We start from the raw sequence: 23,891 nt of genomic DNA, 5'->3' as shown, positions 1-23,891 counted from the left end.
GTAGCAAGGAATTTTCTACTGCTCACGAAGCAGTGACGAGAAAGCCTATTTGGAACTTTATTTTCAAAGTCGAAACATGTTTGATTAGATGATGACGATGATGGTGATTTTTTTTTAATTAAAGGGACCTAACAGGTAAGTCATCGGTCCCTAATGGTACGAGGCGCTACGAAATGAAACGATAATGAAAACTTCAAAATGTATCCACTGACTAGAATCTAAAAAGGATGATGATGAAAAAATGACCATGAATCAACAACAATCAGTGGATCCAATTCACAATGCCGTATTTTCTGGGATGCTGTTTGTATTCCAAAGGGGTCAAAAATCCAGATCGCCGGCTCCTCAGAATAGTACCAATAGCTGGTAAAGCAGAACCATGGTGTTCCTTCTATAGTGGTACAAATCACAGGTAACGTAGACTAACGGTGTTCTCGCATGGTGGTATTAATCACAGGTAATATGGAACCATGGTGTGTCACGCATAATGGTACCACTCACAGGTAACCCATGGTGTTCTTCACAAAAAGGTATGACTCTCAAGTAACGCAGACCCCTGGTGCTCATCACATAGTGGGACTAATCACGGGGGCCGGCTAGATCCGTGGTGTTCCTCACATAGTGGCACTAATCACAGGCTACGTATACTCATGGTGTTACTCACATAGTGGTATTAATCATAGGCAAAGTAGACCCATGGTGTATCACACATTATGGTACCACCGACAGACATCACAGACCCATGGTGTTCCTCACATAAAGGTACTACTCACAGGTAACGCAGCCAAATCTAAACACAGTGGAACCAACCCATTCGAGCGCAGTGCTCGGCACCTGTTCCCGCTAGCGCTAGTCTCTGCAGCCGAGCGCCCACTCCCCGCCTAGGTGGGATGCACACGATGATACATGCAACGCCCAGTCCTGTGGTGTTCCTCACATAATAGTACTCCTATGTAACGTAGACCCGTGGTGTTCCTCACATGGTGGTACTAATCGCATCATCCTTTGGTCGCCCCTTTCAGTCACCTCCTACGACAGGCAGGGGATAGCATGGATGTACTTCATCTGCATCCCCCATCCACAGAGGGTGTTGTTGTTGTTGTTGTTGTTTGATTAGAGCGGGAAGTAAGGGAGAAGCATGGTCAAGTATATCTTTTAAAACCTTAGAAACCCTAATTTTATGTGACTTTTTAATTTGAATAAGCTAGGGTAGAAAATTTCCATTTCCATTTCGAGAATCTCACGGAACTGTGTTCGAACCACGGCCACCCCGGTGAGAAGCAACGGAAGATGCGACGTCACTGAGCTATGACACACTCCAGAACAAAAAAGAGATAAAAGATTTCCCTTTAAATTTTTACATTTTATCGTATCTTTTCTCCTTCCTTACGAAGAAATTATGATGTCCTAAGAACCTGCAGTGATTCACAGAAACAACTACTGATTTGTAACAAAACTCTGTCCAACGATGCCATGGTCCATAGATTGCGACATATACGCATCGAAACAGTATTTACTAAAGAAGGTGTCGGTAATCACGTTTCCAAACACTGGCATACATGCGTGTCGTATCGCCAGCTCAGTGCTTATATTTGGGTGTGGTGCAGCCGCCGACTGTTACGAAGCATTTCCTACTAAGATAAAAGGTTTTGAAAGGATATCAGAATCAATACGGCTCCTCAAATAGAACATGTGTAGGATGAGCACGAGCGCAAATAACACGCAATACGTAATCTCTGCACACGTACGCACGCACGCGCGTTCCAAAACAGAAAATATCACCAGGTATCTTGTTGCTTGTTGTTTAAAGAGGCCTAACATCTAGGTCATCGGCCCAACCAGGTATCTCACTGAAGATTTTCTATGTTATTGTGGCCACACTTCACTACTTAGACGATCAGACTATCACGTGAATTTCTATTCTTTGTAGATGTACGGTATTTCTAGAGTACAATATAATTATTAAATTAATGTAGTTGGTCCACCTTTCAATGCTTTAATATGTAATATTCTAAACTACATTAATTAGGGACTGGTTTCGGTCGGGACTGGCCATCTTCAGCCTTAATGTAAAACATCTAGTAACTAAACAAATGCACATGCACACAATTGACATAAAACAAATTAAACAAATATATACAAATTGACATTAAAAGCTGGGATGAAATTATGATTAAATTTGAAAATAAACTAGGTTCTAACATCTTGACTATGCTCATCATTGAGATTATTACAAGTATTAATTTATATAGGCTACACAGAACTGTTAGTTCTAATACTGCTAATCATTAATAATTCAATAGTAAATGGGAACTGGTAAATGTTGATCCCATAGTTCATCACCAAATCTATTTGAGTGGTGTTAGCCATATGCAAGCCATTGGACACCGCTGTAAATAACCACTAGGTGACGGAGAACTGTTAGATGTTGTTTCATCAACAAAAAGTAATAAGATGAGATGTTCTCGTGGTGCTTGTTAAATCATGCTGAAGTGTTGTTGGACATTGTCAGGACGGCACATGAAGATGTGGTTAACACACATACATTGTGTCTGGTGTAAAATTTGCAATTCACTGCGGTGCCCATGAAGTTACTGATGATTTCTAGAGTAGTAAAAATATTAAGTACCACATTAAAGCCGCAGAAACTGGCATTGCTTACACGTGAACTTGTTGGACTTGAGAAATTGTTGTAATTCCGAGTTTCGAATTCTGGCGACCTCTTAGGGACGATTTACGCGTGTTTCTCCATTCTTCAGACAAAATTCTTCTCCCCACCCCCATTCGTAACCAATACGTGGCCAGCATTGCTTAGAAAATATCTATACTGATTTTAACCTGCGATGCTGTCAAGTAAGACTTTTAAATCCTCGTCCATCCGATCATTCCGGGGTAATATTTCATTTACTTCAACCTGGCAAACAAAAGGAAAATGCCAACTCACCATATTTTATCAATGCTAGAAAAATTTCAACAGAGAATGAAAATGAAAATTCACAGCCTGTTTCCGGTCATTCGACCGGGTCAGGAATGGGATCAGTGGAGCCCCCATCTAGCGGCGAGGATAGGAACTGTGCCGACTGCCGAAACCTGTCGCACTCCTGTAGGGCAATGGTTAATGACTGGCAGATGAAATTAAATTATATTGGAGAGTGTGGCTGGAATGTAAGATGACAGGGAAAACCGGAATACTCGGAGAAAAACCTCTCCCTCCTCGCTTTGTCCAGCACAAATCTCACATGGAGTGACCAGGATTTAAACCACGGAACCCGCCTAAGCCACGGAGGCTCCTCAACACGAGTTATTTGTTTATGTACCGTATTTGTTGAATATCCTAATACTGCAGTTGGAACCATATTTTACATTAATACATTGGGGTTATATTTTACAATCAATTATTAGTCCTTACCACAGATATTAGGAAACGAATTTACTGAAGATGTGATGAATGCATTTTCGGAACGGTAGCAGCAGGTTTTTCCGAACAGATGATATAACAGCTCTGAGAGAAGGCCTACCACATTACAATATTGTTTAGGTAACACTCGCGATCGAATCTCGTCCTTCCAAGCATGGCACCTTCAAACAGTTAATGAGAAGATCCACAAAAGCACAGATACGCGTCTGCAGTATTCGTTTTTAAAGCTTTCAATGCGAGTTCACCGCTGCGCGTCCGTAACCACACGGCCAACTCGCTCGGTGCTATATATGTTGGGAAAGAAGAGTTTCTCTTGTGACAGACTCCTTTGTACTTGACGTCCCGAGGTGGTTCCAATGACTTCTTATGTATGTTTATGATTTGGACTTTTTGCGTAGTTTGGGGGTAATTTGCAGTAAGTAATGTCTATATTGCATGAGGAGGCTTCTTCTGCGAGTATGTTCGCCATTTAATTTTCAGGAAACCACTGTGTCCTCCGATCCAGGAAAGACTGCCATGGGAGCACTGCTGTACTGTAGATCTTACAATAGCAGTTAATGGGTAGACATTACGCTTGTCACTGATTGAGAACAATGCAGCTAGCGAGACACTTCTGTTGTGTTCACACACCACTCCACAGCAGATTTGATGGCCCATAGCTCGGCTTGACATACTGAGCAGCTGGATGACGATTTATAATGGACTGAAAACACTTCTCTGTTGACCGAGCGACCTTAACTAAGGTACAGCCCAGCATTTCCCTGGAAAGAAAATTGGAAAACACGGAAGACCATCTTCAGAGCTGTCGACAGTGCGGTTCGAGCCCCCATCTCCCAAATGCAAGCTCAAAGCTACATGACCCTAACTACATGACCAACTTGCTTGATATGAACAATACTCAGCTCTAGAATATTCTAATATGTTTTTAATGTATCATTATTAGAGCATCTAATTACTATTGTCCCCTTATATTGACTAAGAAATCTACCTACAACAACAACTACAATAATAATAATAATAATAATAATAATAATAATAATAATAATAATAATAATGGCTTTACGTCCCACTAACTACGTTTTTCGGTTTTCGGAGACGCCAAGGTGCCGGAAATTGGTCCCGCATGAGTTCTTTTACGTGCCAATAAATCTACCGACCGAGCTCGATAGCTGCAGTCGCTTAAGTGCGGCCAGTATCCAGTATTCGGGAGATAGTAAGTTCGAACCCCACTGTCGGCAGCCCTGAAAATGGTTTTCCGTGGTTTCCCATTTTCACACCAGGCAAATGCTGGGGCTGTACCTTAATTAAGGCCACGGCCGCTTCCTTCCCACTCCCAGCCCTTCCCTGTCCCATCGTCGCCATAAGACCTATCTGTGTCGGTGCGACGTAAAGCCCCTAGCAAGAAAAAAAGACCTATCTGTGTCGGTGCGACGTAAAGCAACTAGCAAAAAAAATCTACCGACAAGAGGCCGATGTATTTGAGCATCTTCAAGTACCACCGGACTGAGCCAGGATCGAGCCTGCCAAGTTGGGCTCAGAAGGCCACCGCCTCACAACCGTCTGAGCCACTCACCCCGGCACCTATCATTATAAATCTAAACATCAAGTAAAATGCTATACTGCTGATTTTAAGGGTTTTTTGTTTTTTTTTATTTTGTTTTTTTTACAAAAGGAAAGTTGTATTACTCTACACAATTTACAAAATAACCTCGATAAATACCAAAAATGCATATCTTTGTATACAGAATTACATATTTAGTGTCACTTGCAGAAGCTAAAATATCCACAAACATTAAAAATTTATGTAAAGCAGCCGTGCGGGTAGGGGCGCGCAGCTATGACCTTGCATCCGGGAGATAGTGGGTTCGAACCCCACTGTCGGCAGCCCTGAGAATGGTTTTCCGTGGTTTCCCATTTTCACACATTGCCAACATTTTAAAATATCTTATTAGTTCTTATGCCGGCTCCACAGTCAAGGGGTAGCGTGCTTACCTCTCACTTGGAGGCCCCGGGTTCGATTCCCGGCCAGGCTAGGGATTTTTACCTGGATCTGCGGGCTGGTTCGAGGTCCAATCAGCGTGCGGGATTACAATTAAGGAGCTGCCTAACGGTGAGATAGCGGACTCGGTCTTAAAAGCCAAGAATAACGGCCGAAAGGATTCGCCGTACTGACCACACATCACCTCTTAATCTGTAGACCTTCAGGCTGAGCAGCGGCCATTTGGTAGGTCAAGGCCCGTCAGGGCTGTAAGCGCCATTGGGGGAGGATTATTAGTTCTATTATTATTCCACTAACGAAGATATGGTTACTTTCCATAACAACTCAAATTTCCTAGGGTAGTTCCAGTGCATAAAAAAAGTGATCAGAATGTAGCAGTTATTGCGCAGTGTCTATTGTTCCAATTCTCGCAAGAAAAAAGTGTTAGAACAGATTTATGACATTTTTTATGTCTAACACTATTCTGCTATTTGTTTTACATTGGACTACTTCATTCAGGTTTTATGGCGATGATGGGACAGGACAGGGCTAGAACTGGGAGAGAATCAACCTTAGTTGATGATGGTGATGGTGATGATGATGATGATGATGATGATGATGATGATGCTTGTTGCTTAAAGGGGCCTAACATCTAGGTCATCGGCCCCTAACGGTACGAAATGTAATGACAATTTAAAAGTCCAAAATACATCCACGACCAGAATTCTAAACAAGATGATGAATGAATGGATGAATATGAGTTTAAAATAAGCGGATCCAACGCACAATAGTGAAAGTTAAAAATAATTCCAAAATCGATCCACTGACTAGAATTCAAAACGACGACGATGAACAATGATTATGAACTTAAAACGATCAGTGGATCCGACCCGCAATGCCCCACCTTCCAGAAACTATCTTGAAACAATAGTTTTATGGACCAAGGGACTGCTTCAAAAGCACAATCCTGAATCGAGAACGCTTCTTGTCTAAATAGGTCCAAAATCCAGGTCGACGGCCCCTGATAATGGTACTTATCGCTAGTAGAGTAGAACCATGGTATTTCTCAAGTTGCGGTACTAATCAAAAGCAGCGTAAACTCATGGTGTTCCACACATTATGGTACTACTCACAAGTACTGTCGTCGCACAGGTAACGCAGACCTACAGTGTTTCTTACATAGGTGTACTAATCACGGGCGCCGGTATTCCCGTGGTGTTCCTCACATAATGGTACTAATCACATGCAACGTAAACCCGTGGTGTTCCGCATATAGTGGTACTAATCACAGGTACTGGAAACCCACAGTGCTGCTACTAATCACAAACCTATTGTGTACCTAACATAGTGGTACTACTTGCAAGTAAAGGTGACCCATGGTGCTCCCCACGTGATGATACTAATCACAACTAGTTTCATGGTTCTAATGTTCTCTTCTAAATGTTCCTGTTAACTGCATAACTGCTCATGGTTTATTTACTCACAGGCTCACATTTGAAAGGTCTCGTTGTCGATAAGCAAATGGGCACTGGAATCCGGCTCCATGGCTAAATAGTTAGCGTGTTGGTCTTTGGCCACAGAGGTCCGGGTTCGATTCCCGGCAGGGTTGGGAATTTTAACCATAACTGGTTAATTCACCTGGCACGGGGACCGGGTGTATGTCCTGTCTTCATCATCATTTCATTTTCATCGCGACGCACAGGTCGCCTACGGGCGTCAAATCATGAGACCAGCACAAGACCTCCCGGAGGCCACACACATTTTTTAATGGTTCTAATTCCATCATCCCTTGGTCGTTCCTTTTAGTCGCCTCCTACGACAGGTAGGGGATAAGTGGGTATATTCTTCGTCTGCATCCCCCCCACACAGGGGGTGCAACCTTAGTTAAGGTGAAAAACGGAAATCATGGAACAACCACCCTTAGGGCTGCCGACAGTGGAGTTCGAACCCATCATCTCCCGAATGCAAGCTTAAATTTACACGACGTAAACAGCGCAGCCAATTCGCTCGGTTTATGTCAAATTTTGTTAAAATCCTAGTGCGGCTTTATACGATGAAAATTAAAAAAAAATGCGCTGGATGATGATATTAATTATATAATGAGCAATTTTGAGAAAGAAAATTATATTCCAGTTTCACCGCATGACTTTAGTGGGGCCTTTGATTATGCACAACATGAAATTCTACTTGAAAACTTAGTTTTTATGACATTTCTGGAAATGAAAACTTTTTAGATAATGCTTATCTGATCAAACTCATACACAGAGGTAAATGGGGTTGTTTCAAAAGAAGCATAAGTGAAAAATGGAGTGCCTCAGGGGTCACACCTTGTCACCTTTGTATTTCCAATCATGATAAATTAGCAGAGGATTTATAAATACTCTTTTATATGAAATTGACTCCACTTTTCTGAGCTTATGTAAAAATCTAGATGAACTATTGTAGTTATCTGATCACATGTTGGAAGAAGCTAAATCACAGTTTAAAATAAAATAGGTTTTCTCTTCAGAGAAGACAATAATCAAATCCATTCTTTAACCTTAAAAATCAAAGAAATGAATCAAAATATGTTTAAACTCCTTGGTATCCATCTTGACCCAGACCTGACATGGGAACATCATATTAATCATAAATTATGATTATATTATATTATATTATATTATATTATATTATATTATATTATATTATATTATATTATATTATATTATATTATATTATATTATATGCATCAGATTATCCAGAGAAGTATACTTACTCCATCATCTGAAGCATGTAGTAACCAAAGCATATGTAGTTCAGCATATTTTTGCATTTTTCAAAGTATTTTTGGGTAAGATCTAATATATATATTTATTTTTTATTACAATTTTACGTAGCACTGACACAGATAGGTCTTATGGTGATGATGGGATAGGAAAGGACTAGGAGTGGGAAGGTAGCGGCCATGGCCTTAATTAACATACAGCACAAGCAAAAGTTATTAGTAAAGAGAGAGTAATCATTATAGGAGATCTGAATGCACAGATTTGGACAGATAGAACAGGATATGAGAACGTAATGGGACCTCATGGATATGTTGGACGAAATATGGAAATAAACTAGCTGTAGTTCCTGGCACTGCCCGGGTACTTTTCTCTATGTTTCCTTTTAGGATTTGTATTACCTGTTAATTATGTGTGAAGTATTTTTTCATAGATTTCTCTATTGTGATGATTGATGTTTTACGAATTATATAGTTTTAGAGTTAGTGATGTGTGTTCAGATTTAAGCTTTTGTTCCATATTATTTTGTTTTGCATTAAACTTTGCCGTTGTGGCAGCCCAGATTGTCTGGGAAGTAGTTAATCCTTTCAAGTAAATAAAAATAAGTGATAACTGTACGTATTTACGCATCGTGACATAGATCAAAGGTGGCTCATGAGGTAGTGCCGTGTGCCGTGGCACCATCTGTATAACAAAAAATATGAGATTCTTCTCCTCTCATGAACAGTTTGTATTCAATTTCAAGAAAATGTACGCATACATATCTTATTTTGCCTTCAACCGAACAAGAGCACGAACTAATATGCGGTCTGGTGGTGCAGTAGATTTTCCAGATAGTAGGTCATTTATGTGCCAAGTTCGGTTGAGAGCTATGCTGGAACATAGACACATACATCCATAATTTCAGTCATTCTGGACATTTTATTTTTCACTCCATCTCATTCTCCATGCCGATGAGGGCTGAACTTGGACTTAATCGGCATTCGGAGTGTTACTATTGTTCTCAACGACCCCAAAAACTATGGATTTGACACTAATATTTGTCGCTTTTTATTATTTGCAAGTCAACACCTCCCCAATGCCACCTGTATGGGTGCTAGGGGTGTCATACCCCCCACAGTATTTTTTTCCAGGTAGTAAGTCATTCCTGTACCAAGTTTGATCGAAACTGCTCTATGCGTTCTAGAGCTATGTTCCTTAAATCTAATGATATATTCACAATCAAAAATGTTAAAAAAGCAAGGCATCTATTGTGGAGCATATACGAGTAAAACATGTGCAAGTGTCTCTGCCTGGAAGACTAATAATTTCTTTGAGTGTGTCTCGAATTATGACGTCCGAACCCTTAAGGATATAAAGTGGGATCTGTGTTAGCAGCGCTAATGTAACTGTCTGGGTGGGATCCTATAAACAATACCTTCAGCTAACCTTCTACTTCCATCTCTTTTAAAACGAACACCCCATCTACTTAACCCTTCCTGCAGCCTGATTATCAATATAAACTTCTTTCACAGCAAAATATCTGTACCTGATAATGAGCCTGTACCGCAAGCCCCCCTGTAGAAAGAAACCAACAGTATTTTACACACCCTTGCCATTCCTCCAATCAGTTTACAACAGAAAAATGTTGACGTGCATGAAGTCAAAATTAGGTATTGTACTGCAGAATACCAAATCCTCCTGACCAAAAGGTACTGGAATTATGGGGTGAAAGTAACTTAATTTGTTGATCCCAGGGTAAGCTGAGTATCAAATTTTAGTGTCTATCCTCAGGAACATTACTGCGAGTAGGGACATATACTTTGCTGTCACTATAAAGAAAAATTGAATGGATGAAAACCATAACGGTATAAGTTATATTTTTAAAAAATGAGTTAAGTGCAGGATGTTCCGGGAGGATGTATCTTTTCACCAGCAAAGAGATACAAGTGATAGCGGTAATATTCTGCGCTCTAGTGATGGGTGGTATAACTACAAATAGCATACTTTATATGAGTGTTAAGATGTTTAAATGCCTTTTTCTCTGAATGACCAAAATGCTACTTATACCGTTATGGTTTTCATCCATTCAATTATATAATCTCTTTTATTTTCTTAAAATAAAATTCTATATATGATTTCTTTAATAAAAATGTCACTAAATAAGACTCAAATATTTCACGTAATGTCAAATTTGCCGGGCTGAGTGGTTCAAACGGTTGGCCTCCTGATTCCAACTTGGCAGGTTCGATATTGGCTCAGTCTCTGGGTATTTGAAGGTGCTCAAATACATCAGCCTCGTGTTAGTAGATTTACTTGCACATAAAAGAACTCCTGCGGGACTAAATTCTGGCACCCTGGCATCTCCGAAAACCGTCAAATTAGTTAGTGGGACATGAAGCAAATAACATAATAATAATAATAATAATAATAATAATAATAATAATAATAATAATAATAATAATAATAATAATAATTGTATTATTATAATAATATTATTATTGAAAATCCAAAGCCTGCTTCCAGTCATTCGACCAGGTCAGGAATGGAATGAATGAGCCCCCATCTAGCAGCGAGGATAGGAATTGTGCCGGTTGTCGAAGCCTGTTGCACTCCTCTGGGGCAATGATTAATGAATGACAGATGAAATGAAATGATATTGGAGAGTGTTGCTGGAATGAAAGATGATAGGGAAAACCGGAGTACCCGGAGAAAAACCTGTCCCACCTCCGCTTTGTCCAGCACAATCTCTTCATGGAGTGACCGGGATTTGAACGACGGAATCCAGCGGTGAGAGGCCGGTGCGCTGCCACCTGAGCCACGGAGGCTCTATTATTATTATTATTATTATTATTATTAGCGTATTCTCCCAATAATGGAAGACGTTAAGCAAACAACTCAATCAAGCTTTCTTTGGGTTCTTCTTGTTCTTCCAATAGGCTTTCATTCTCTCTGAGAAGGCTTGTTTACGTTCTTCCGACCATTTCGGTCTGCACTGTTTTTGCTTTGGTTGCTCTGGTGTAACTTCCCACTTGTTGACTTTGTGTCTGAAGGTGTCTCTTTCTAAAATGTCTGTTGCACATATGTTTGCGTTTTTGAGGTCCTTTCGAAGTTCGTCCAGCCAAGGTGTTGAATTCTTAAGTGAGCTAACATAATTTAATATTCTTTTTGACAGTCGATTTTCTGGTAATCTTGTGAGGTGTCCAAAGAATTTCATTCGTCTTTTCTTTATGTCAATTTCAATGTTTGAAACTTTTTCTGTTGTTTTGATTGATTGTAGCCTGTAACCATCTTGGGTATATCTTGCTCCTAGGATTTTCCTGATGATCTTCCTCTCTTGCTTTTTTATTTCTTCTAAATCTTGTTTACTGCTATTATTATTATTATTATTATTATTATTATTATTATTATTATTAATGTCAAATTTGTAATTATTTGCAGAAGAGAGAGAGAGACTGGAAATAAACTGAAAGATAAAAGTACTACCAAGCATCAGGGAGGGCAGAATGAAAGGTAGCCTCCTCTGGATAACATACTTGCAGAAAATAATATCAGAATAAATTTTAAAGAAGGATGCAATAAATGCATCAATTTACAAACAAGGGGAAAAGAAAGACTTCAGGCCCTTAGGCACAGTATCAACATTCATTGTGGAAAGGAGAAGGCAAGCAAAAGCTCACTGAAATCCAGATTGGTTTAAGGTCCCAAACGGACTATAAGGGCTAAATTTTCAGTATGCACCGAGAGCTATAAGATAAATAGGAAGTTACTATTCTGTTTTGAAGATCTACATATCCCATATTATAATTATCAGGGAGAAAAATATGTAAGAAAAAATATGTAATACAGATGGATTACTGCATTCTGAATAGCAATTTGCAGGAAATTAATTACAGTTAGAGGAAGACTGCAGTAAGATTAATTGATGGAGTGTATTTTTATAGCAGTTACAACAGAACAAAATTGTAATCGTTTGACAAGGTGTTCATTTCATACATAACAGTTTGCATTACGCTGCCAATCTGTTTGTAACGGGAAAATGGGTTGAAAGTTTGCAGCCTACACAGCAAAGGATGATTCTAAGAACTCAAAGTAAAAACATGTTTTCATAGCACCTTGACTGTGAATAACAACTTTAGTTATTATTAGATGTAAGTATCCTCATACAATTCATTCAATTATTTTTTCAATTCTTTCACCTCCCCTCCGCCCTTCATTGGATTTTCCGAGAATATGTGTTTCTTTACTTTTAACGCAGATTCCAAATACCAAATATCAGTTTTTGAGATATCTGTATCCTAATTAAAAGAATTCAACCCCATTTTCAGTAACTTTTACCCCTCACCCAAGTGGTTTTACCAAAAACAATAAATACACGTTTCTTTGTTTTTAATAGAGATAAAAAATACCATTTTTCACTACTGTAACATGTTAAGTTTCTGAGATATACTGTAGAAAATCTCATTTTAAGATTTCACCCCCTTTTTAGTTCCCCTTAAGTGGATTTTTAAAAAACAAATCACCTATGTTCCTTTGCTTTTACCGGAGACTACAAATACCAGTTTTTATGTCTGTAATGTTTTAAGTTTCTAAGATATACTGTAGATACAGTCTTTCTGAAAATTCACACAAATTTGTCACTCCTGTTTAACCCCATTAATTGGATTTTCCAAAATAAAATAAAAATACACGTTTCTTTATTTTTAAAGAATATCCCCAATACCAATTTTAAGTCTTTAATATCTTCAGTTTCTGAGATATGAGTATCCTCATTAAAGATATTCAACCCCTTTTTATACCCTTTTTCACCCCTCCTATTGGAATTTTCAGAAAACAAAAATACCTATTTCTTTATTTTAAAGGAGATTCTAAATATCAATTTTTACATCTGCAAATGTTTAAAGATTTGAGATATAGACACACTCATTTTAAATTTCACCCCCCTCGTTATTTGGATTTTCCAAAAAATACGTGTTTCTTTATTTTTAAAGGAGACCCCAAATACCAATTTTCACGTCTGTAATATCTTCAGTTTCTGAGATATAAATATCCTCATTAACGGCATCCAACCCCTTTTTCACCCCTTTTTGCCCCTCCTATTGGGATTTTCCAAAAACAAAAAAGGTGTTTCTTAATTTTTAAAGGAGATTCTAAATACCAATTTTTAGATCTGTACAATTTTGAAGTTTTGAGATATAGATACACTCATTTAAAAAATTCACCCCCTTCTCACACCCCATTATTTGGATTTTCCAAAACAAAAAATATGTGTTTCTTTATTTTTAAAGGAGATCCCAATCACCAATTTTCAGGTCTGTGATGTCTTCAGTTTCTGAAAAATAAGTAGCCTCATTAAAGGCAATCTACCAATTTTCACCCTTTTAAACCCCTCCTATTTGGATTTTCAAAAAAAAAAAAAAAAAAAGTAAGTGTTTCTTTTTGAAAGGAGATTCTAAATACCAATTTTTACATCTGTAAAATTTTAAAGTTTTGAGATATAAATACACTCACTTTAAAAATTCACCCCCCATTTCACCCCCTTAGCAATGGAAGATCCAAAAATCCTCCCTTAGCGAGCACCTACATTGTAATATAAATGTATCTTCAAAATTTCATTTCTTTATGTCCAGTAGTTTTGGCTCTGCGATTATGAATCAGTCAGTCAGTCAGTCAGTCAAGACATGTTCTTTTATATATATAGATGAGCCACAGAATGGTAAACCGAGTAAAAGATAATTCAGGTTCTAAGAGAATACCAGATGAATTGCCTTAAACTATCATCGCATGTTTCCAAAATGAGATGTGCAACTTATCTGCTGCTTTCACAGAACAGAAGCATAGACAGAAGCTCACAAATGTAGTCTATATAGAACTTCCAGCAATGGTTAGAAAGTATATTTCTTGTGAAAAGTTTAACTTCTTTACATGGAACAATACTTACCGACACTAAAAAATAAAAGTAGGTAAAACTATAAACACAATGGTAGTTATTACAAATAATTAATGAAATATTACCATTTAAATCTCTGAGTATTGTCTACTCCATGTGAACTGTCACTGCTAGTGAATGGCAGCCTATACATCAGCCATGTAAGTATGTTTACCAGTTTTGTTCAAAATTATGGCCTTTAGCCATAATAAACATTTCCAGTCTTTCTCGCAAAGATAGCTGCACATGATGTAGAATTTTGGAAGAAATGTTAGTATAAACCATTCCAATACAGCATTTTAGGTCTTTCACTATAGTTGGTATGTCCTCGTACCTCTTATAGCTTCCCCCACAGAAAGAAAATTGAGCAGTGTCAAATCAGGGAGGAGAGTGATTTTGACAACCACCAACCCTGTCACCTTTCAACTCCCATCAATCTGGGAAAATTTGGTCAAGACAAACTTTACTATGTCATATTCTATGAGCTGCAATACTCCTCCTTGTATGCAACTGAATGTCCTCTAATACCAGTAGTTCACATGTCAGTGCCATCAGTGATGCAAAACCTTGTTGGAACTAACATGACTCCAAAATGATGAGTAAATTTCCTTCATCAGATTTGTCCGGCTCCTTCGCTAAATGGTTAGCATGCTGGCCTTTGGTTTGATTCCTGGCAGGGTTAGAATTTTAACCATAATTGGTTAATTTCACTGGTACGGGTGCTGGGTATATGTGTCGTCTTCATCATCATTTCATCCGCATCACAATGTGCAAGTCGCCTACGGGAGTCAAATCAAAAGACCTGCATCTGGCGAGCCGAACTTGTCCTCGGACACTCCCGGCACTAACAGCCATACACCATTTCATTTCATCACATTTGTGTGTAAAAGAATCCTTTGTTCTTAAAGGAATATAAAGGAATAAGAACTAAATTTTATCACTGCTATTTTGGAAGTATTTGGGACCTAGGTAACAATGACACAATACTCAATAGTGAGCAGTTCATCTGATTTTGCAACCAGTGTATGGCTGATATGGCATATTTTCAAATTACATTTTATAATTCAAAGAAGTATCTGGAACTGTACAATAATTGAGACAGAATAATGTAGAATAATGTTAATTGTTTTTCTATGAAGGTTATTATTATTATTATTATTGCTAGGGGCTTTACGTCGCATGGACACAGATAGGTCTTATGGCGACGATGGGATGGGAAAGGCCTAGGAGTTGGAAGGAAGCGGCCGTGGCCTTAATTAAGGTACAGCCCCAGCATTTGCCTGGTGTGAAAATTGGAAACCACGGAAAATCATCTTCAGGGCTGCCGATAGTGGGATTCGAACCTACTATCTACCGGATGCAAGCTCACAGCCGCGCGCCTCTACGCGCATGGCTAACTCGCCCAGTTTTCTATGAAGGACCAACAACTATTCAGTGATCTTGAAACTATCAGACAGCTTAAAATTGTTGTTTTCTTCTAAACAGTTACAACACACTCATCATTGAGAGAACATTTCAGATGTATTTTATTTATTTATTTATTTATTTATTTATTTATTTATTTATTTATTTATTTATTTATTTATTTATTTATTTATTTATTTATTTATTTATTTTTCATTTACTTATTTATTTATTTACTTGAGTATTTTACAATGTACAAAAACTTCATTTTCAGCTGTGAGTTAGCATTGTCACTGACAGAGAAAAATCAAAAACTCTATGCAAGTACATGAGATTGCATAAGACTCATAAGTATTTGTGAATCAAGTGAATAAACAACCTGTCACCTTTATAGACTAAGGATATTATCAGTAGTACTTTGGTACTGTTATCTACAAACAAATATCTTCTTCTACACTGAAATATTTTTCTTTTTGCAAATTGTAATCACTGATTAAATAACTAACACAAACATTGGAAACACTGGATGATAAGAAAGTTATCTAATGATAGAATAAAATACTAACCACAGAGTGGTAAATTTATTCTATTCATATTAGACTCTAAGAAGTGTTCAGCTAATTCCTATCTGGTACATCATCAAACAAAAAAATTCATTTGACTCCAATTACAATGATCCTTAGTTATACAGTCATACATTCTCCAGTGTGAAAGTGCTGTCTGACATAAGGGAGAGTACATGCAAAATGGATATTTCTCTTGTAACATTAAGCCTTTCAGGACCAGATATGTTCATGAGGAGTAAGCTTAAGAAAAATCAGCTGTTTATCAAGTGGAGTGGTGGAAAGGACCAAGGCATACTTAGCAATTCTCCTTTCAAAACTCAATAACACAGGTTGTTACTGAGATTTCTACATGATTCATTTTCAAAAATGTTCATAAATCTATCCTCTTTCATAAGAACTGAGAGAAGAACAGAAACTTTGAATAAAATAACAATTTTTATAGATTTATTCCATCAAAAAAATATTGTCATAGACTCCTTAAAATAATAATAACAATAAACTCGTGTCCTTATAATGAGATAGTGCAGCTCTTTTTGGGCACCCCCCCACCATCCCAATGGAGGTCAGATGGATGTATCATTTTAACCACATAGCAGCCCTCCTGCCATTCTTAAATTTCTGGGAGAACCTGGCATCTGAGGATCATCATCATCATCATCATCATCATCATCATCATCATCATCATAAATATTTTACGAGTTTGTCTTTTCTGGAAAGATAAGCAGTTGGTCCTGGAAGATTAAAAGTAGACCGTTCATTTCTTTGAACGGTATACAAAGAAATGTAAAAAATTACATTACTCTTCCTAGAGGAGCTTGATTTGATGTAGAATGTTCGTTAAATGAATGAATGAAAGAATGAATGAATGATCTTAACAGATATCAGAGAAATGGTATTTTTCCCTGAATGGGATTCATTAACATGCTAAATTAAATTTATTAGATTATTAGTCGAGCAAGTTTGAGTCTGATGTGACAATTTAATATAAACCATGGGAGCTATGGTACTGGGATGAGACCTCCTACTTTCATTGATTGCAATTCACACCACAGTCACCCTGGTGAGAAGACAGTAAAAGAGTCATATAGTTGATAAGTATCTTGTTCTAAAAGAGAATGTGCATTTGTCACAGAAGAATACAAAAGAGATGCTAAATATTTAGCACATGGTAATTACAAAAAGATTCATTCATTTTATAAGGTTACACGATGTTAAGCCAAACAGAAATGTTTTCTCCTTGACACATTTCAGTCTGGACTTTGAAACCTGTACCAATCACTTTTTAAGTTTTTCCAAATCTTTTTCCCTCTGCAACCATTATAGTTATTTGTGAGCTTGCTTTGTATTAGATTGGGTTGACTTTCTACATTAATTTAGTATATATTGCCGGACTGAGTGGCTCCGACGGTTGAGGTGCTGGCCTTCTGACCCCAACTTGGCAGGATCGATCCTGGCTCAGTCCGGTGGTATTTGGAGGGGCTCAAATACATCAGCCTTGTGTCGGTAGATTTATGGGCACATAAAAGAAATCCTGCAGGACCAAATTCCGGCACCTCGGTGTCTCCGAAAACCGTAAAATTAGTTAGTGGGAAGTAAACCAAATAACATTATTTACTAATTTAGTATATAAATATATAACAAATCTTGCACAGTTTACGTTACTTACTAAAATAATGACCATGTTTTTCTTAAAATAAAAAAGTGTCAACTGAAGGATGTTACATATTTTTGTAGTAAAAATAAAACAAAACAAAAAAAAGTACAGGTTAAAACAGGCAGAACACATCATTCCTAATGACAATTATCATTGCATAAAATGTATGAACTATACTCGAGTTTAGCACATCCCCATGCTGCACAGCCATGTTTGGATAGCAACATCAGAGATGATCTTCCCCCTTTTGCGTAGCCATATTTGGAGAACGATGTTAGGGATAATATTTCCCCCACATTGCAAAGTCATGTCTGGAGAGCAATGTCAGAGATAATATTCTGAGATGGAAATGCTTGAAAAATATCAAACATCATTACCTCAGGCAGTAGTACAGTACTGGCAACTAGCAACATACAGTATAACCCTAATTAGAGGTTAATATGTTGGCTGCCACCTGACACGCATCTGCATCATGTCGTTCTTGTGCTACATGCCACTGGCGTGCATGTGCATCATTGTATATGGTCTGGATTTACTTGTCTTCACTGGTCGGCGCTGTGATTGTGCTTTTTTCTTCTGTAATGGCACTCAGACTGAAGTTCGGATTATTGGTTCGTGACTTTTTGCTTTCAAATGTGGCATAACAATGGATGAAAGTGGCAATGCCAGTTCCACTGGTCCTTCAATTTCCAGCACAACAAGTAAATGCAAAAGGCAAATCGATGAGAAAGCAATTTAAATTATGTCATGAAAAAGGGAAAAGTACTGACTCCACTTATTATTGTGCTCAGTTCCCCGAAAATCCTGCACTTTGCTTAGAACGCCTGCTTTAGGATTTACCACTAGTGCTCTACATGATGCGAATGACTGCAAGAATATTCACTACTGAATATAAACATTTAAAAAACAGTTAAGCTACTGAAGGATATTCTTGATGTGAATGATTATTACATAATAATGTATTATTTGTTACAATGCAAGGTGAATATGCTGTATTAAGAACACACACACATCGATGATGTACATGTGCATCTACTGGCACCTAGGATACTACACTGTTCTTCACTGCCAAGGATACTATATTGTTCTCCAGTGCTGATGACGCAGTTGTGTGTCATTGATGATTTTTCATGTGTATGTGTAAAAAATTCACTTGTTATGTTAAATCTACCATCTGCTACCTTCTAACTAATAGAAGGAAAACAAAAATATATCGGGTCCAGGGGCGATTTATAGGTTTAATTAAGATGGCAGTGAACGTGTTAATGGAATCTTATCCCATGCTCTAATAGAATCCTCAGTTCATTCATTTTGTACATCTTATCAAAGCCTATTGCAGGTTATGTTTGCCGTGCGACTAAAATTTAATTTCTGCCATTGCAGGATATGCTCCACTTAGACCAGAATGTGTTAATAACAGTAACTGTTCTTTCTAATCAAATACATTATGAGTAGGGGTGGTGATTTATAGCATTTTGAAATCAGAAGTTTAGCATTCTGATTTGTACACTGAGCGTTTATAAATTAGTAATTTGTAGATTTGTGTATGAGAAAAAATATGGTTGTAACACTTGGTTCAAGAAAAGCAACTCGCACAAGATCACAAGATATAGCTGGGGCAATTAATGTGAAACTGTGATTGATCACATACTCACCAACCATGAAGTTTTTAAGCGATGCCAAAGTAACCTACAGTGTAAATCTGTGTGGAGACCACAGGCTGTTAGTTGCAGATATAACAAAGAGAAACCTACTGAAGTCCACAACAAAAGAACAACAAAAATAAAGAATTTGAGAGACTGTCTGAAGGGATGAAGGGAATGTTTCAAGAGAATATGCGGAAGATGTTACCAAAAACGATCTAAGATTTGCAAACAGGGAATGGGACAACATGAGGAGAGCAATGATGAAGACAGCAGACAGATTATATAGATGACAGAGCCTAATAAGAAAATCCAAAAGAAACAGCATGGTGGAATTATGGTGTAAAAGCTGCTGTCAAAGCTAGAAAACATGCAAAAAGAGCTTTGTAACAAATCAAAGTGCAAGGAAATCCAAGTGAAATTGAGGATAAACAAACATGTTAAAGAGGAAAAAGATTACAGGTCAAAAGAATAGTTGACATTGAGAAACAGTAATGCAAAGGTCTTGGAAACTGAATAGGGCAAAGACAAACATAAGAAGCTTCTGTATAGCACTTTTGAACACAAAAGAAAAATGTGGAATGCTTCACGAGTTTGCATGTCATCCTTGCACAGGGGCCATGCTAATCTTCTCTGTATCGTTCCAATTTTAGTATATGTACCGCTGAAGCGGGTACAAATGATAATAATACCATCAACACCATAGAGCTTCCAAATGGAGAGGTAACTAGAAATGAAAATGGAATATTATAGGACTTCAGAAGATATTTCAATCACTTCCTGAACTGTAATACAAATGATGATGACCCACACGATGACCCTCCAAACCCCATAAACAATAATGCACATAGTTTGACCTGGCTGGAAGGGGAGGGGAAATGAGCTCATTGCAGATGTGACCAAAGACTTGGAGAACCTGGAATACAATGGTTGTACAAAGTAGTAAATAAAATTGGGAAGTAAATGATATCCCCAGTGACTGGAGGCTAGACATGATCATTCCACTATTCAAGAAAGGTGACCGAAGGAAGTGTAATAACTATAGAGGTATAACCCTTCTATCTCATGGGCTAAAAATATAAGAGTTTATTTTAGATACAAAAACCAGAAAATGTGTTGCTAATGTATGCTCACAGCCGCAATAGGCAGGCATAAGCGGAAGGTGTGTTTAAGGTGAAATCTGACTGATGAGGCAAAATCCGCATTTACAGCCTTTGTAATCAAACACAGTAATGTGATAAAAATAATATTCTGTATTTTTACAGTAACAAATTGCATACAGTGCTTGTATTCACTCTTTTCAGCAAAACAAAAAACTACATGATGTCAGGTACAGCATGTGTTAGTTTATTTAAATTTGGACTGCACAATATATTCTACATTCAGAACAAGGGTTTGTAATAGATACAGTCAACTGCACAGAGTTTCAAAGGTTAAAATCCATTAAACCAGCAAGCTGCCAGAACCTGGTCCAATTCATAATAGAAAAGAAAAATGCTTGTGTACATAGATCAACAGAGTATCGAAAGAAGACTGTGCAGTCAAGGATATTGCTGTTGAGGAATTATTCCATAAAAATCATGCACATGTCGGGGTTAGTAAAAATGTCCTCGAGCTGGGATCTATCAGCTCAATCTGGAAGTAATTGGGAACATCCTCAGTGAAAAAGTAGAAGTCTAATAAATAAATCCAGGTCACTGTTGAGCCCTCTGAATACTTGAAACCTCTTTGGAAACAGACCAGCTGACAGGCTGACAAGGCAACTGTGTTGCTGATGTATGACCAGACTGCTAATTTTTCCCTCTTCCTCTCCCCTCGACTCTTCACCAACACAGTGCTTGGAACAGAAGGCCTGGTCTTCAGCCTCTTGTACATTATGCAAGTGAAGTTTGTCTAATGATTTGTATGGGCCAGATATAAGGACTCGGGTGTGTATTTGTAATTAAGGAGAGACAGGGGTAAGTTTGAAAGGAAGTGGCCAATAGACAGTTTTCCTTTGGAGGTTAATCCTGATTTAAACACTTAGGAAGAGCTACCATCATTCAGAAATGTGCAAAGATTTAACAAATTCTTCAGCAGAACTGCCATAAACAGGAGGGAAGCAAATGGAAAAATAATTTTTTTAAACACGGTTACTGCGGGACCATTTTCTAAAAGTTTTGATTCAATGACAAGCCATCTAACAAAGATCTAAGAACGAGCTGTATTTTGAGATATCAAGTGGCCATGAAATGAAATGATGCTGAAAAAATCAGGGTTCTAGTTTTACAAGATGGATGCTGAAATTGGATTTTGCGTTGTTATGACAAGAAGTGACTTCCTAAAACATTATAAACTACCTGCTGTACCCATCGCTTGATGGAACAATTACTTAATATGCGCACAATTAAATTATTTATTTTGTCGGCCATTTAGTGAGCATTCTACACAGAACACAATTAAATCAAATCACAACAAAATATACACATCTACTAACCTTACTCATCTGATGACCAATGAATGCTTCACAACATTAATCCTCTGTAAGTATTAAATGCCTTCCAGAAAAGTGTACTTGTCCAATATTTCAGAGATTTGGTACCAAAATATTTTGTAGTGATATTACAAACAAAGATTTTAGCGCAATTGTTTCTCCTTGTGTTCAGGATTTCATCTATGTCCTCTTTCCCTTTCGCAAGGATTGCAAAATTTCCATTATTAAAGCCAAGTATAATATTAAAAAACAGAGAGATGAACAAAGCCTTTAAAAGGTTGCTGAGATTATTTCCATAGCAACTCTCCGCACAGCTAGTTATCGGTTCTCAGATTTAAATTTTCACATAACACAATGTAATGGAGTGACAGAACATAATCTTAATGAAATACAAATTTTTTTAATTTTTTTTTTTTTTTTAAAGATAGACTGTGGTGCACCGCACGCTATGCTTCAACCAACTAAATGTTACACACAAAGGGATGGGGCACAGAAGGGTATAGTACTTATTTTCTTCATTATGAATGATCCACAATTTCAAAAATCAGCCATACCAAAGCAAGGAATGGGAAAACAGCTGGACAATCAAGTATTCCAGCATCTACAATATGAGCATTTAGCTGCTACAGCCCAAGTTTGGACTAGGTACCTTTGTTTCTTAAGAGGAAAGCCAGGTATATTAGAGTAAGAGAGAAATAGTTTATTTTTGGCCTGAATTTATCACTAAACGCATGTTGGATCCTACTGTAAAAGCAGTGTCATGGTATTTCCTCTGAATGTTTCCATCGCTTGATGAAAATTTGATACATGGCTCTCCTTTTCTTTTCATACATAACTCTTCACAAGAATTAATTAAACCTCCTCCTGTAATTAGGATACATCTAAACACAGATTAGAATTGTTTTAGTGAAGTTAGGGCTATATTATTAGAAATTATCTGGCTTACTTTATCCTTGGATAATATTTGTGTAGTAGGGAGAAAAATTCTAGGAATATTTAAGTAGTAGTAGTAGTAGTAGTAGTAGTAGAATAAGAAGAAGAAGAAGAGGAAGAAGAAGAAGAAGAAACAAATCAATGCACTTTTCTTTATAGGATTTATTTTCCCGCAATTTTTGGAAATAGTTTAATCCAGCATTACTCACACTGCATCAGTGTGCTGTAAAATGGGGATTATTATTTATTCTTCCATGAAGCACTGATTGTGGCCCTGTTTTATGCCCAGATGCCCTTCCTAGCACCAACCCTAGGTGGAGGAATGTTTTCACTATTGTGTATTTCTGTGGTGATTGGTAGTGTATTATGTAAAGTAAGAGAAGTGTACAAAGATGAACACAAACACCCAGTCCCGAACCAGAGGAATTAACCATACTTAATTAAAATCGAACCTGTAGGTCCTCTGAACTGAAGACCTGCAAAGTGACCATTCAGCAAAGGAACTGAACTAACAAAAGTAATGAATAATCGTTACTGTTATTTTACTTACCACATCCGCAAGTTTCTGATATGGTAAGTTCTCCATATATTTCCGTTCTGGTGGACTATTCACGACTAACCCATGCTGGGGCTCGATCCAACATTCGGTAATGATTTGAAGTTCTCCATCCAAATCAGCATCACCATTAGTGGCATCCTGATCATCAGTTCCATCCTCTGACCCACTGAAACAGAATGGAATAAATTAAGTATGACTTTTTTTAAAGCAAAGAGGTTATGGAAACATGTGTGTAAGAGAGAGAGAGAGAGAGAGAGAGAGAGGGAGAGGGGGAATGTAGACAAAAAACAAAAACAGAAGACTTCAAGCTATAAAAAAAAAAAGTCATATATCTGTACCCAGGAGGAAAATAGTTTCTTTGCCAGCTGCATTTAATATTGCAATGAATTATTTTATGGTTAAAATCAAGGTTACTGAATTTAATTGTTTCTATTACCAACATTTTTGCATGGCAATGCAGCCTGAAGTAGCATGGAGGTTTATTTATCCTGTCCTCATATCTTGCTTTGTGCTTGATACTTAACCACTAACTTGAATTCCTGACACCCTTCCTAGATGATGGATTATTGTTTTGTTTAAAATCTTTCTATTTC

The 23,891-nt window shown here is 37.6% G+C and overlaps 1 protein-coding gene and 1 non-coding gene across 2 annotated transcripts in view; both read right to left on the bottom strand.

Annotated features, from left to right (window-relative positions):
• The window catches only part of LOC136863623 (KICSTOR complex protein SZT2), an 874,751-nt gene that overhangs the window by 519,267 nt on the left and 331,593 nt on the right, over nt 1–23,891 (bottom strand). Inside the window, 1 exon segment of the mRNA XM_068226020.1 lies at nt 23,290–23,464. Within this exon segment, the coding sequence (XP_068082121.1) occupies nt 23,290–23,464 (175 nt within the window).
• LOC136865044 (U6 spliceosomal RNA) lies at nt 19,904–20,010 on the bottom strand. Its single transcript, XR_010859433.2, has one exon. It is a non-coding gene; the product is annotated as a U6 spliceosomal RNA (small nuclear RNA).

This window comes from Anabrus simplex, chromosome 2, assembly GCF_040414725.1.
Source record: "Anabrus simplex isolate iqAnaSimp1 chromosome 2, ASM4041472v1, whole genome shotgun sequence".
In the NCBI taxonomy this organism is placed as follows: domain Eukaryota; kingdom Metazoa; phylum Arthropoda; class Insecta; order Orthoptera; family Tettigoniidae; genus Anabrus; species Anabrus simplex.
This window is presented reverse-complemented; position numbering and strand designations above follow the sequence as displayed.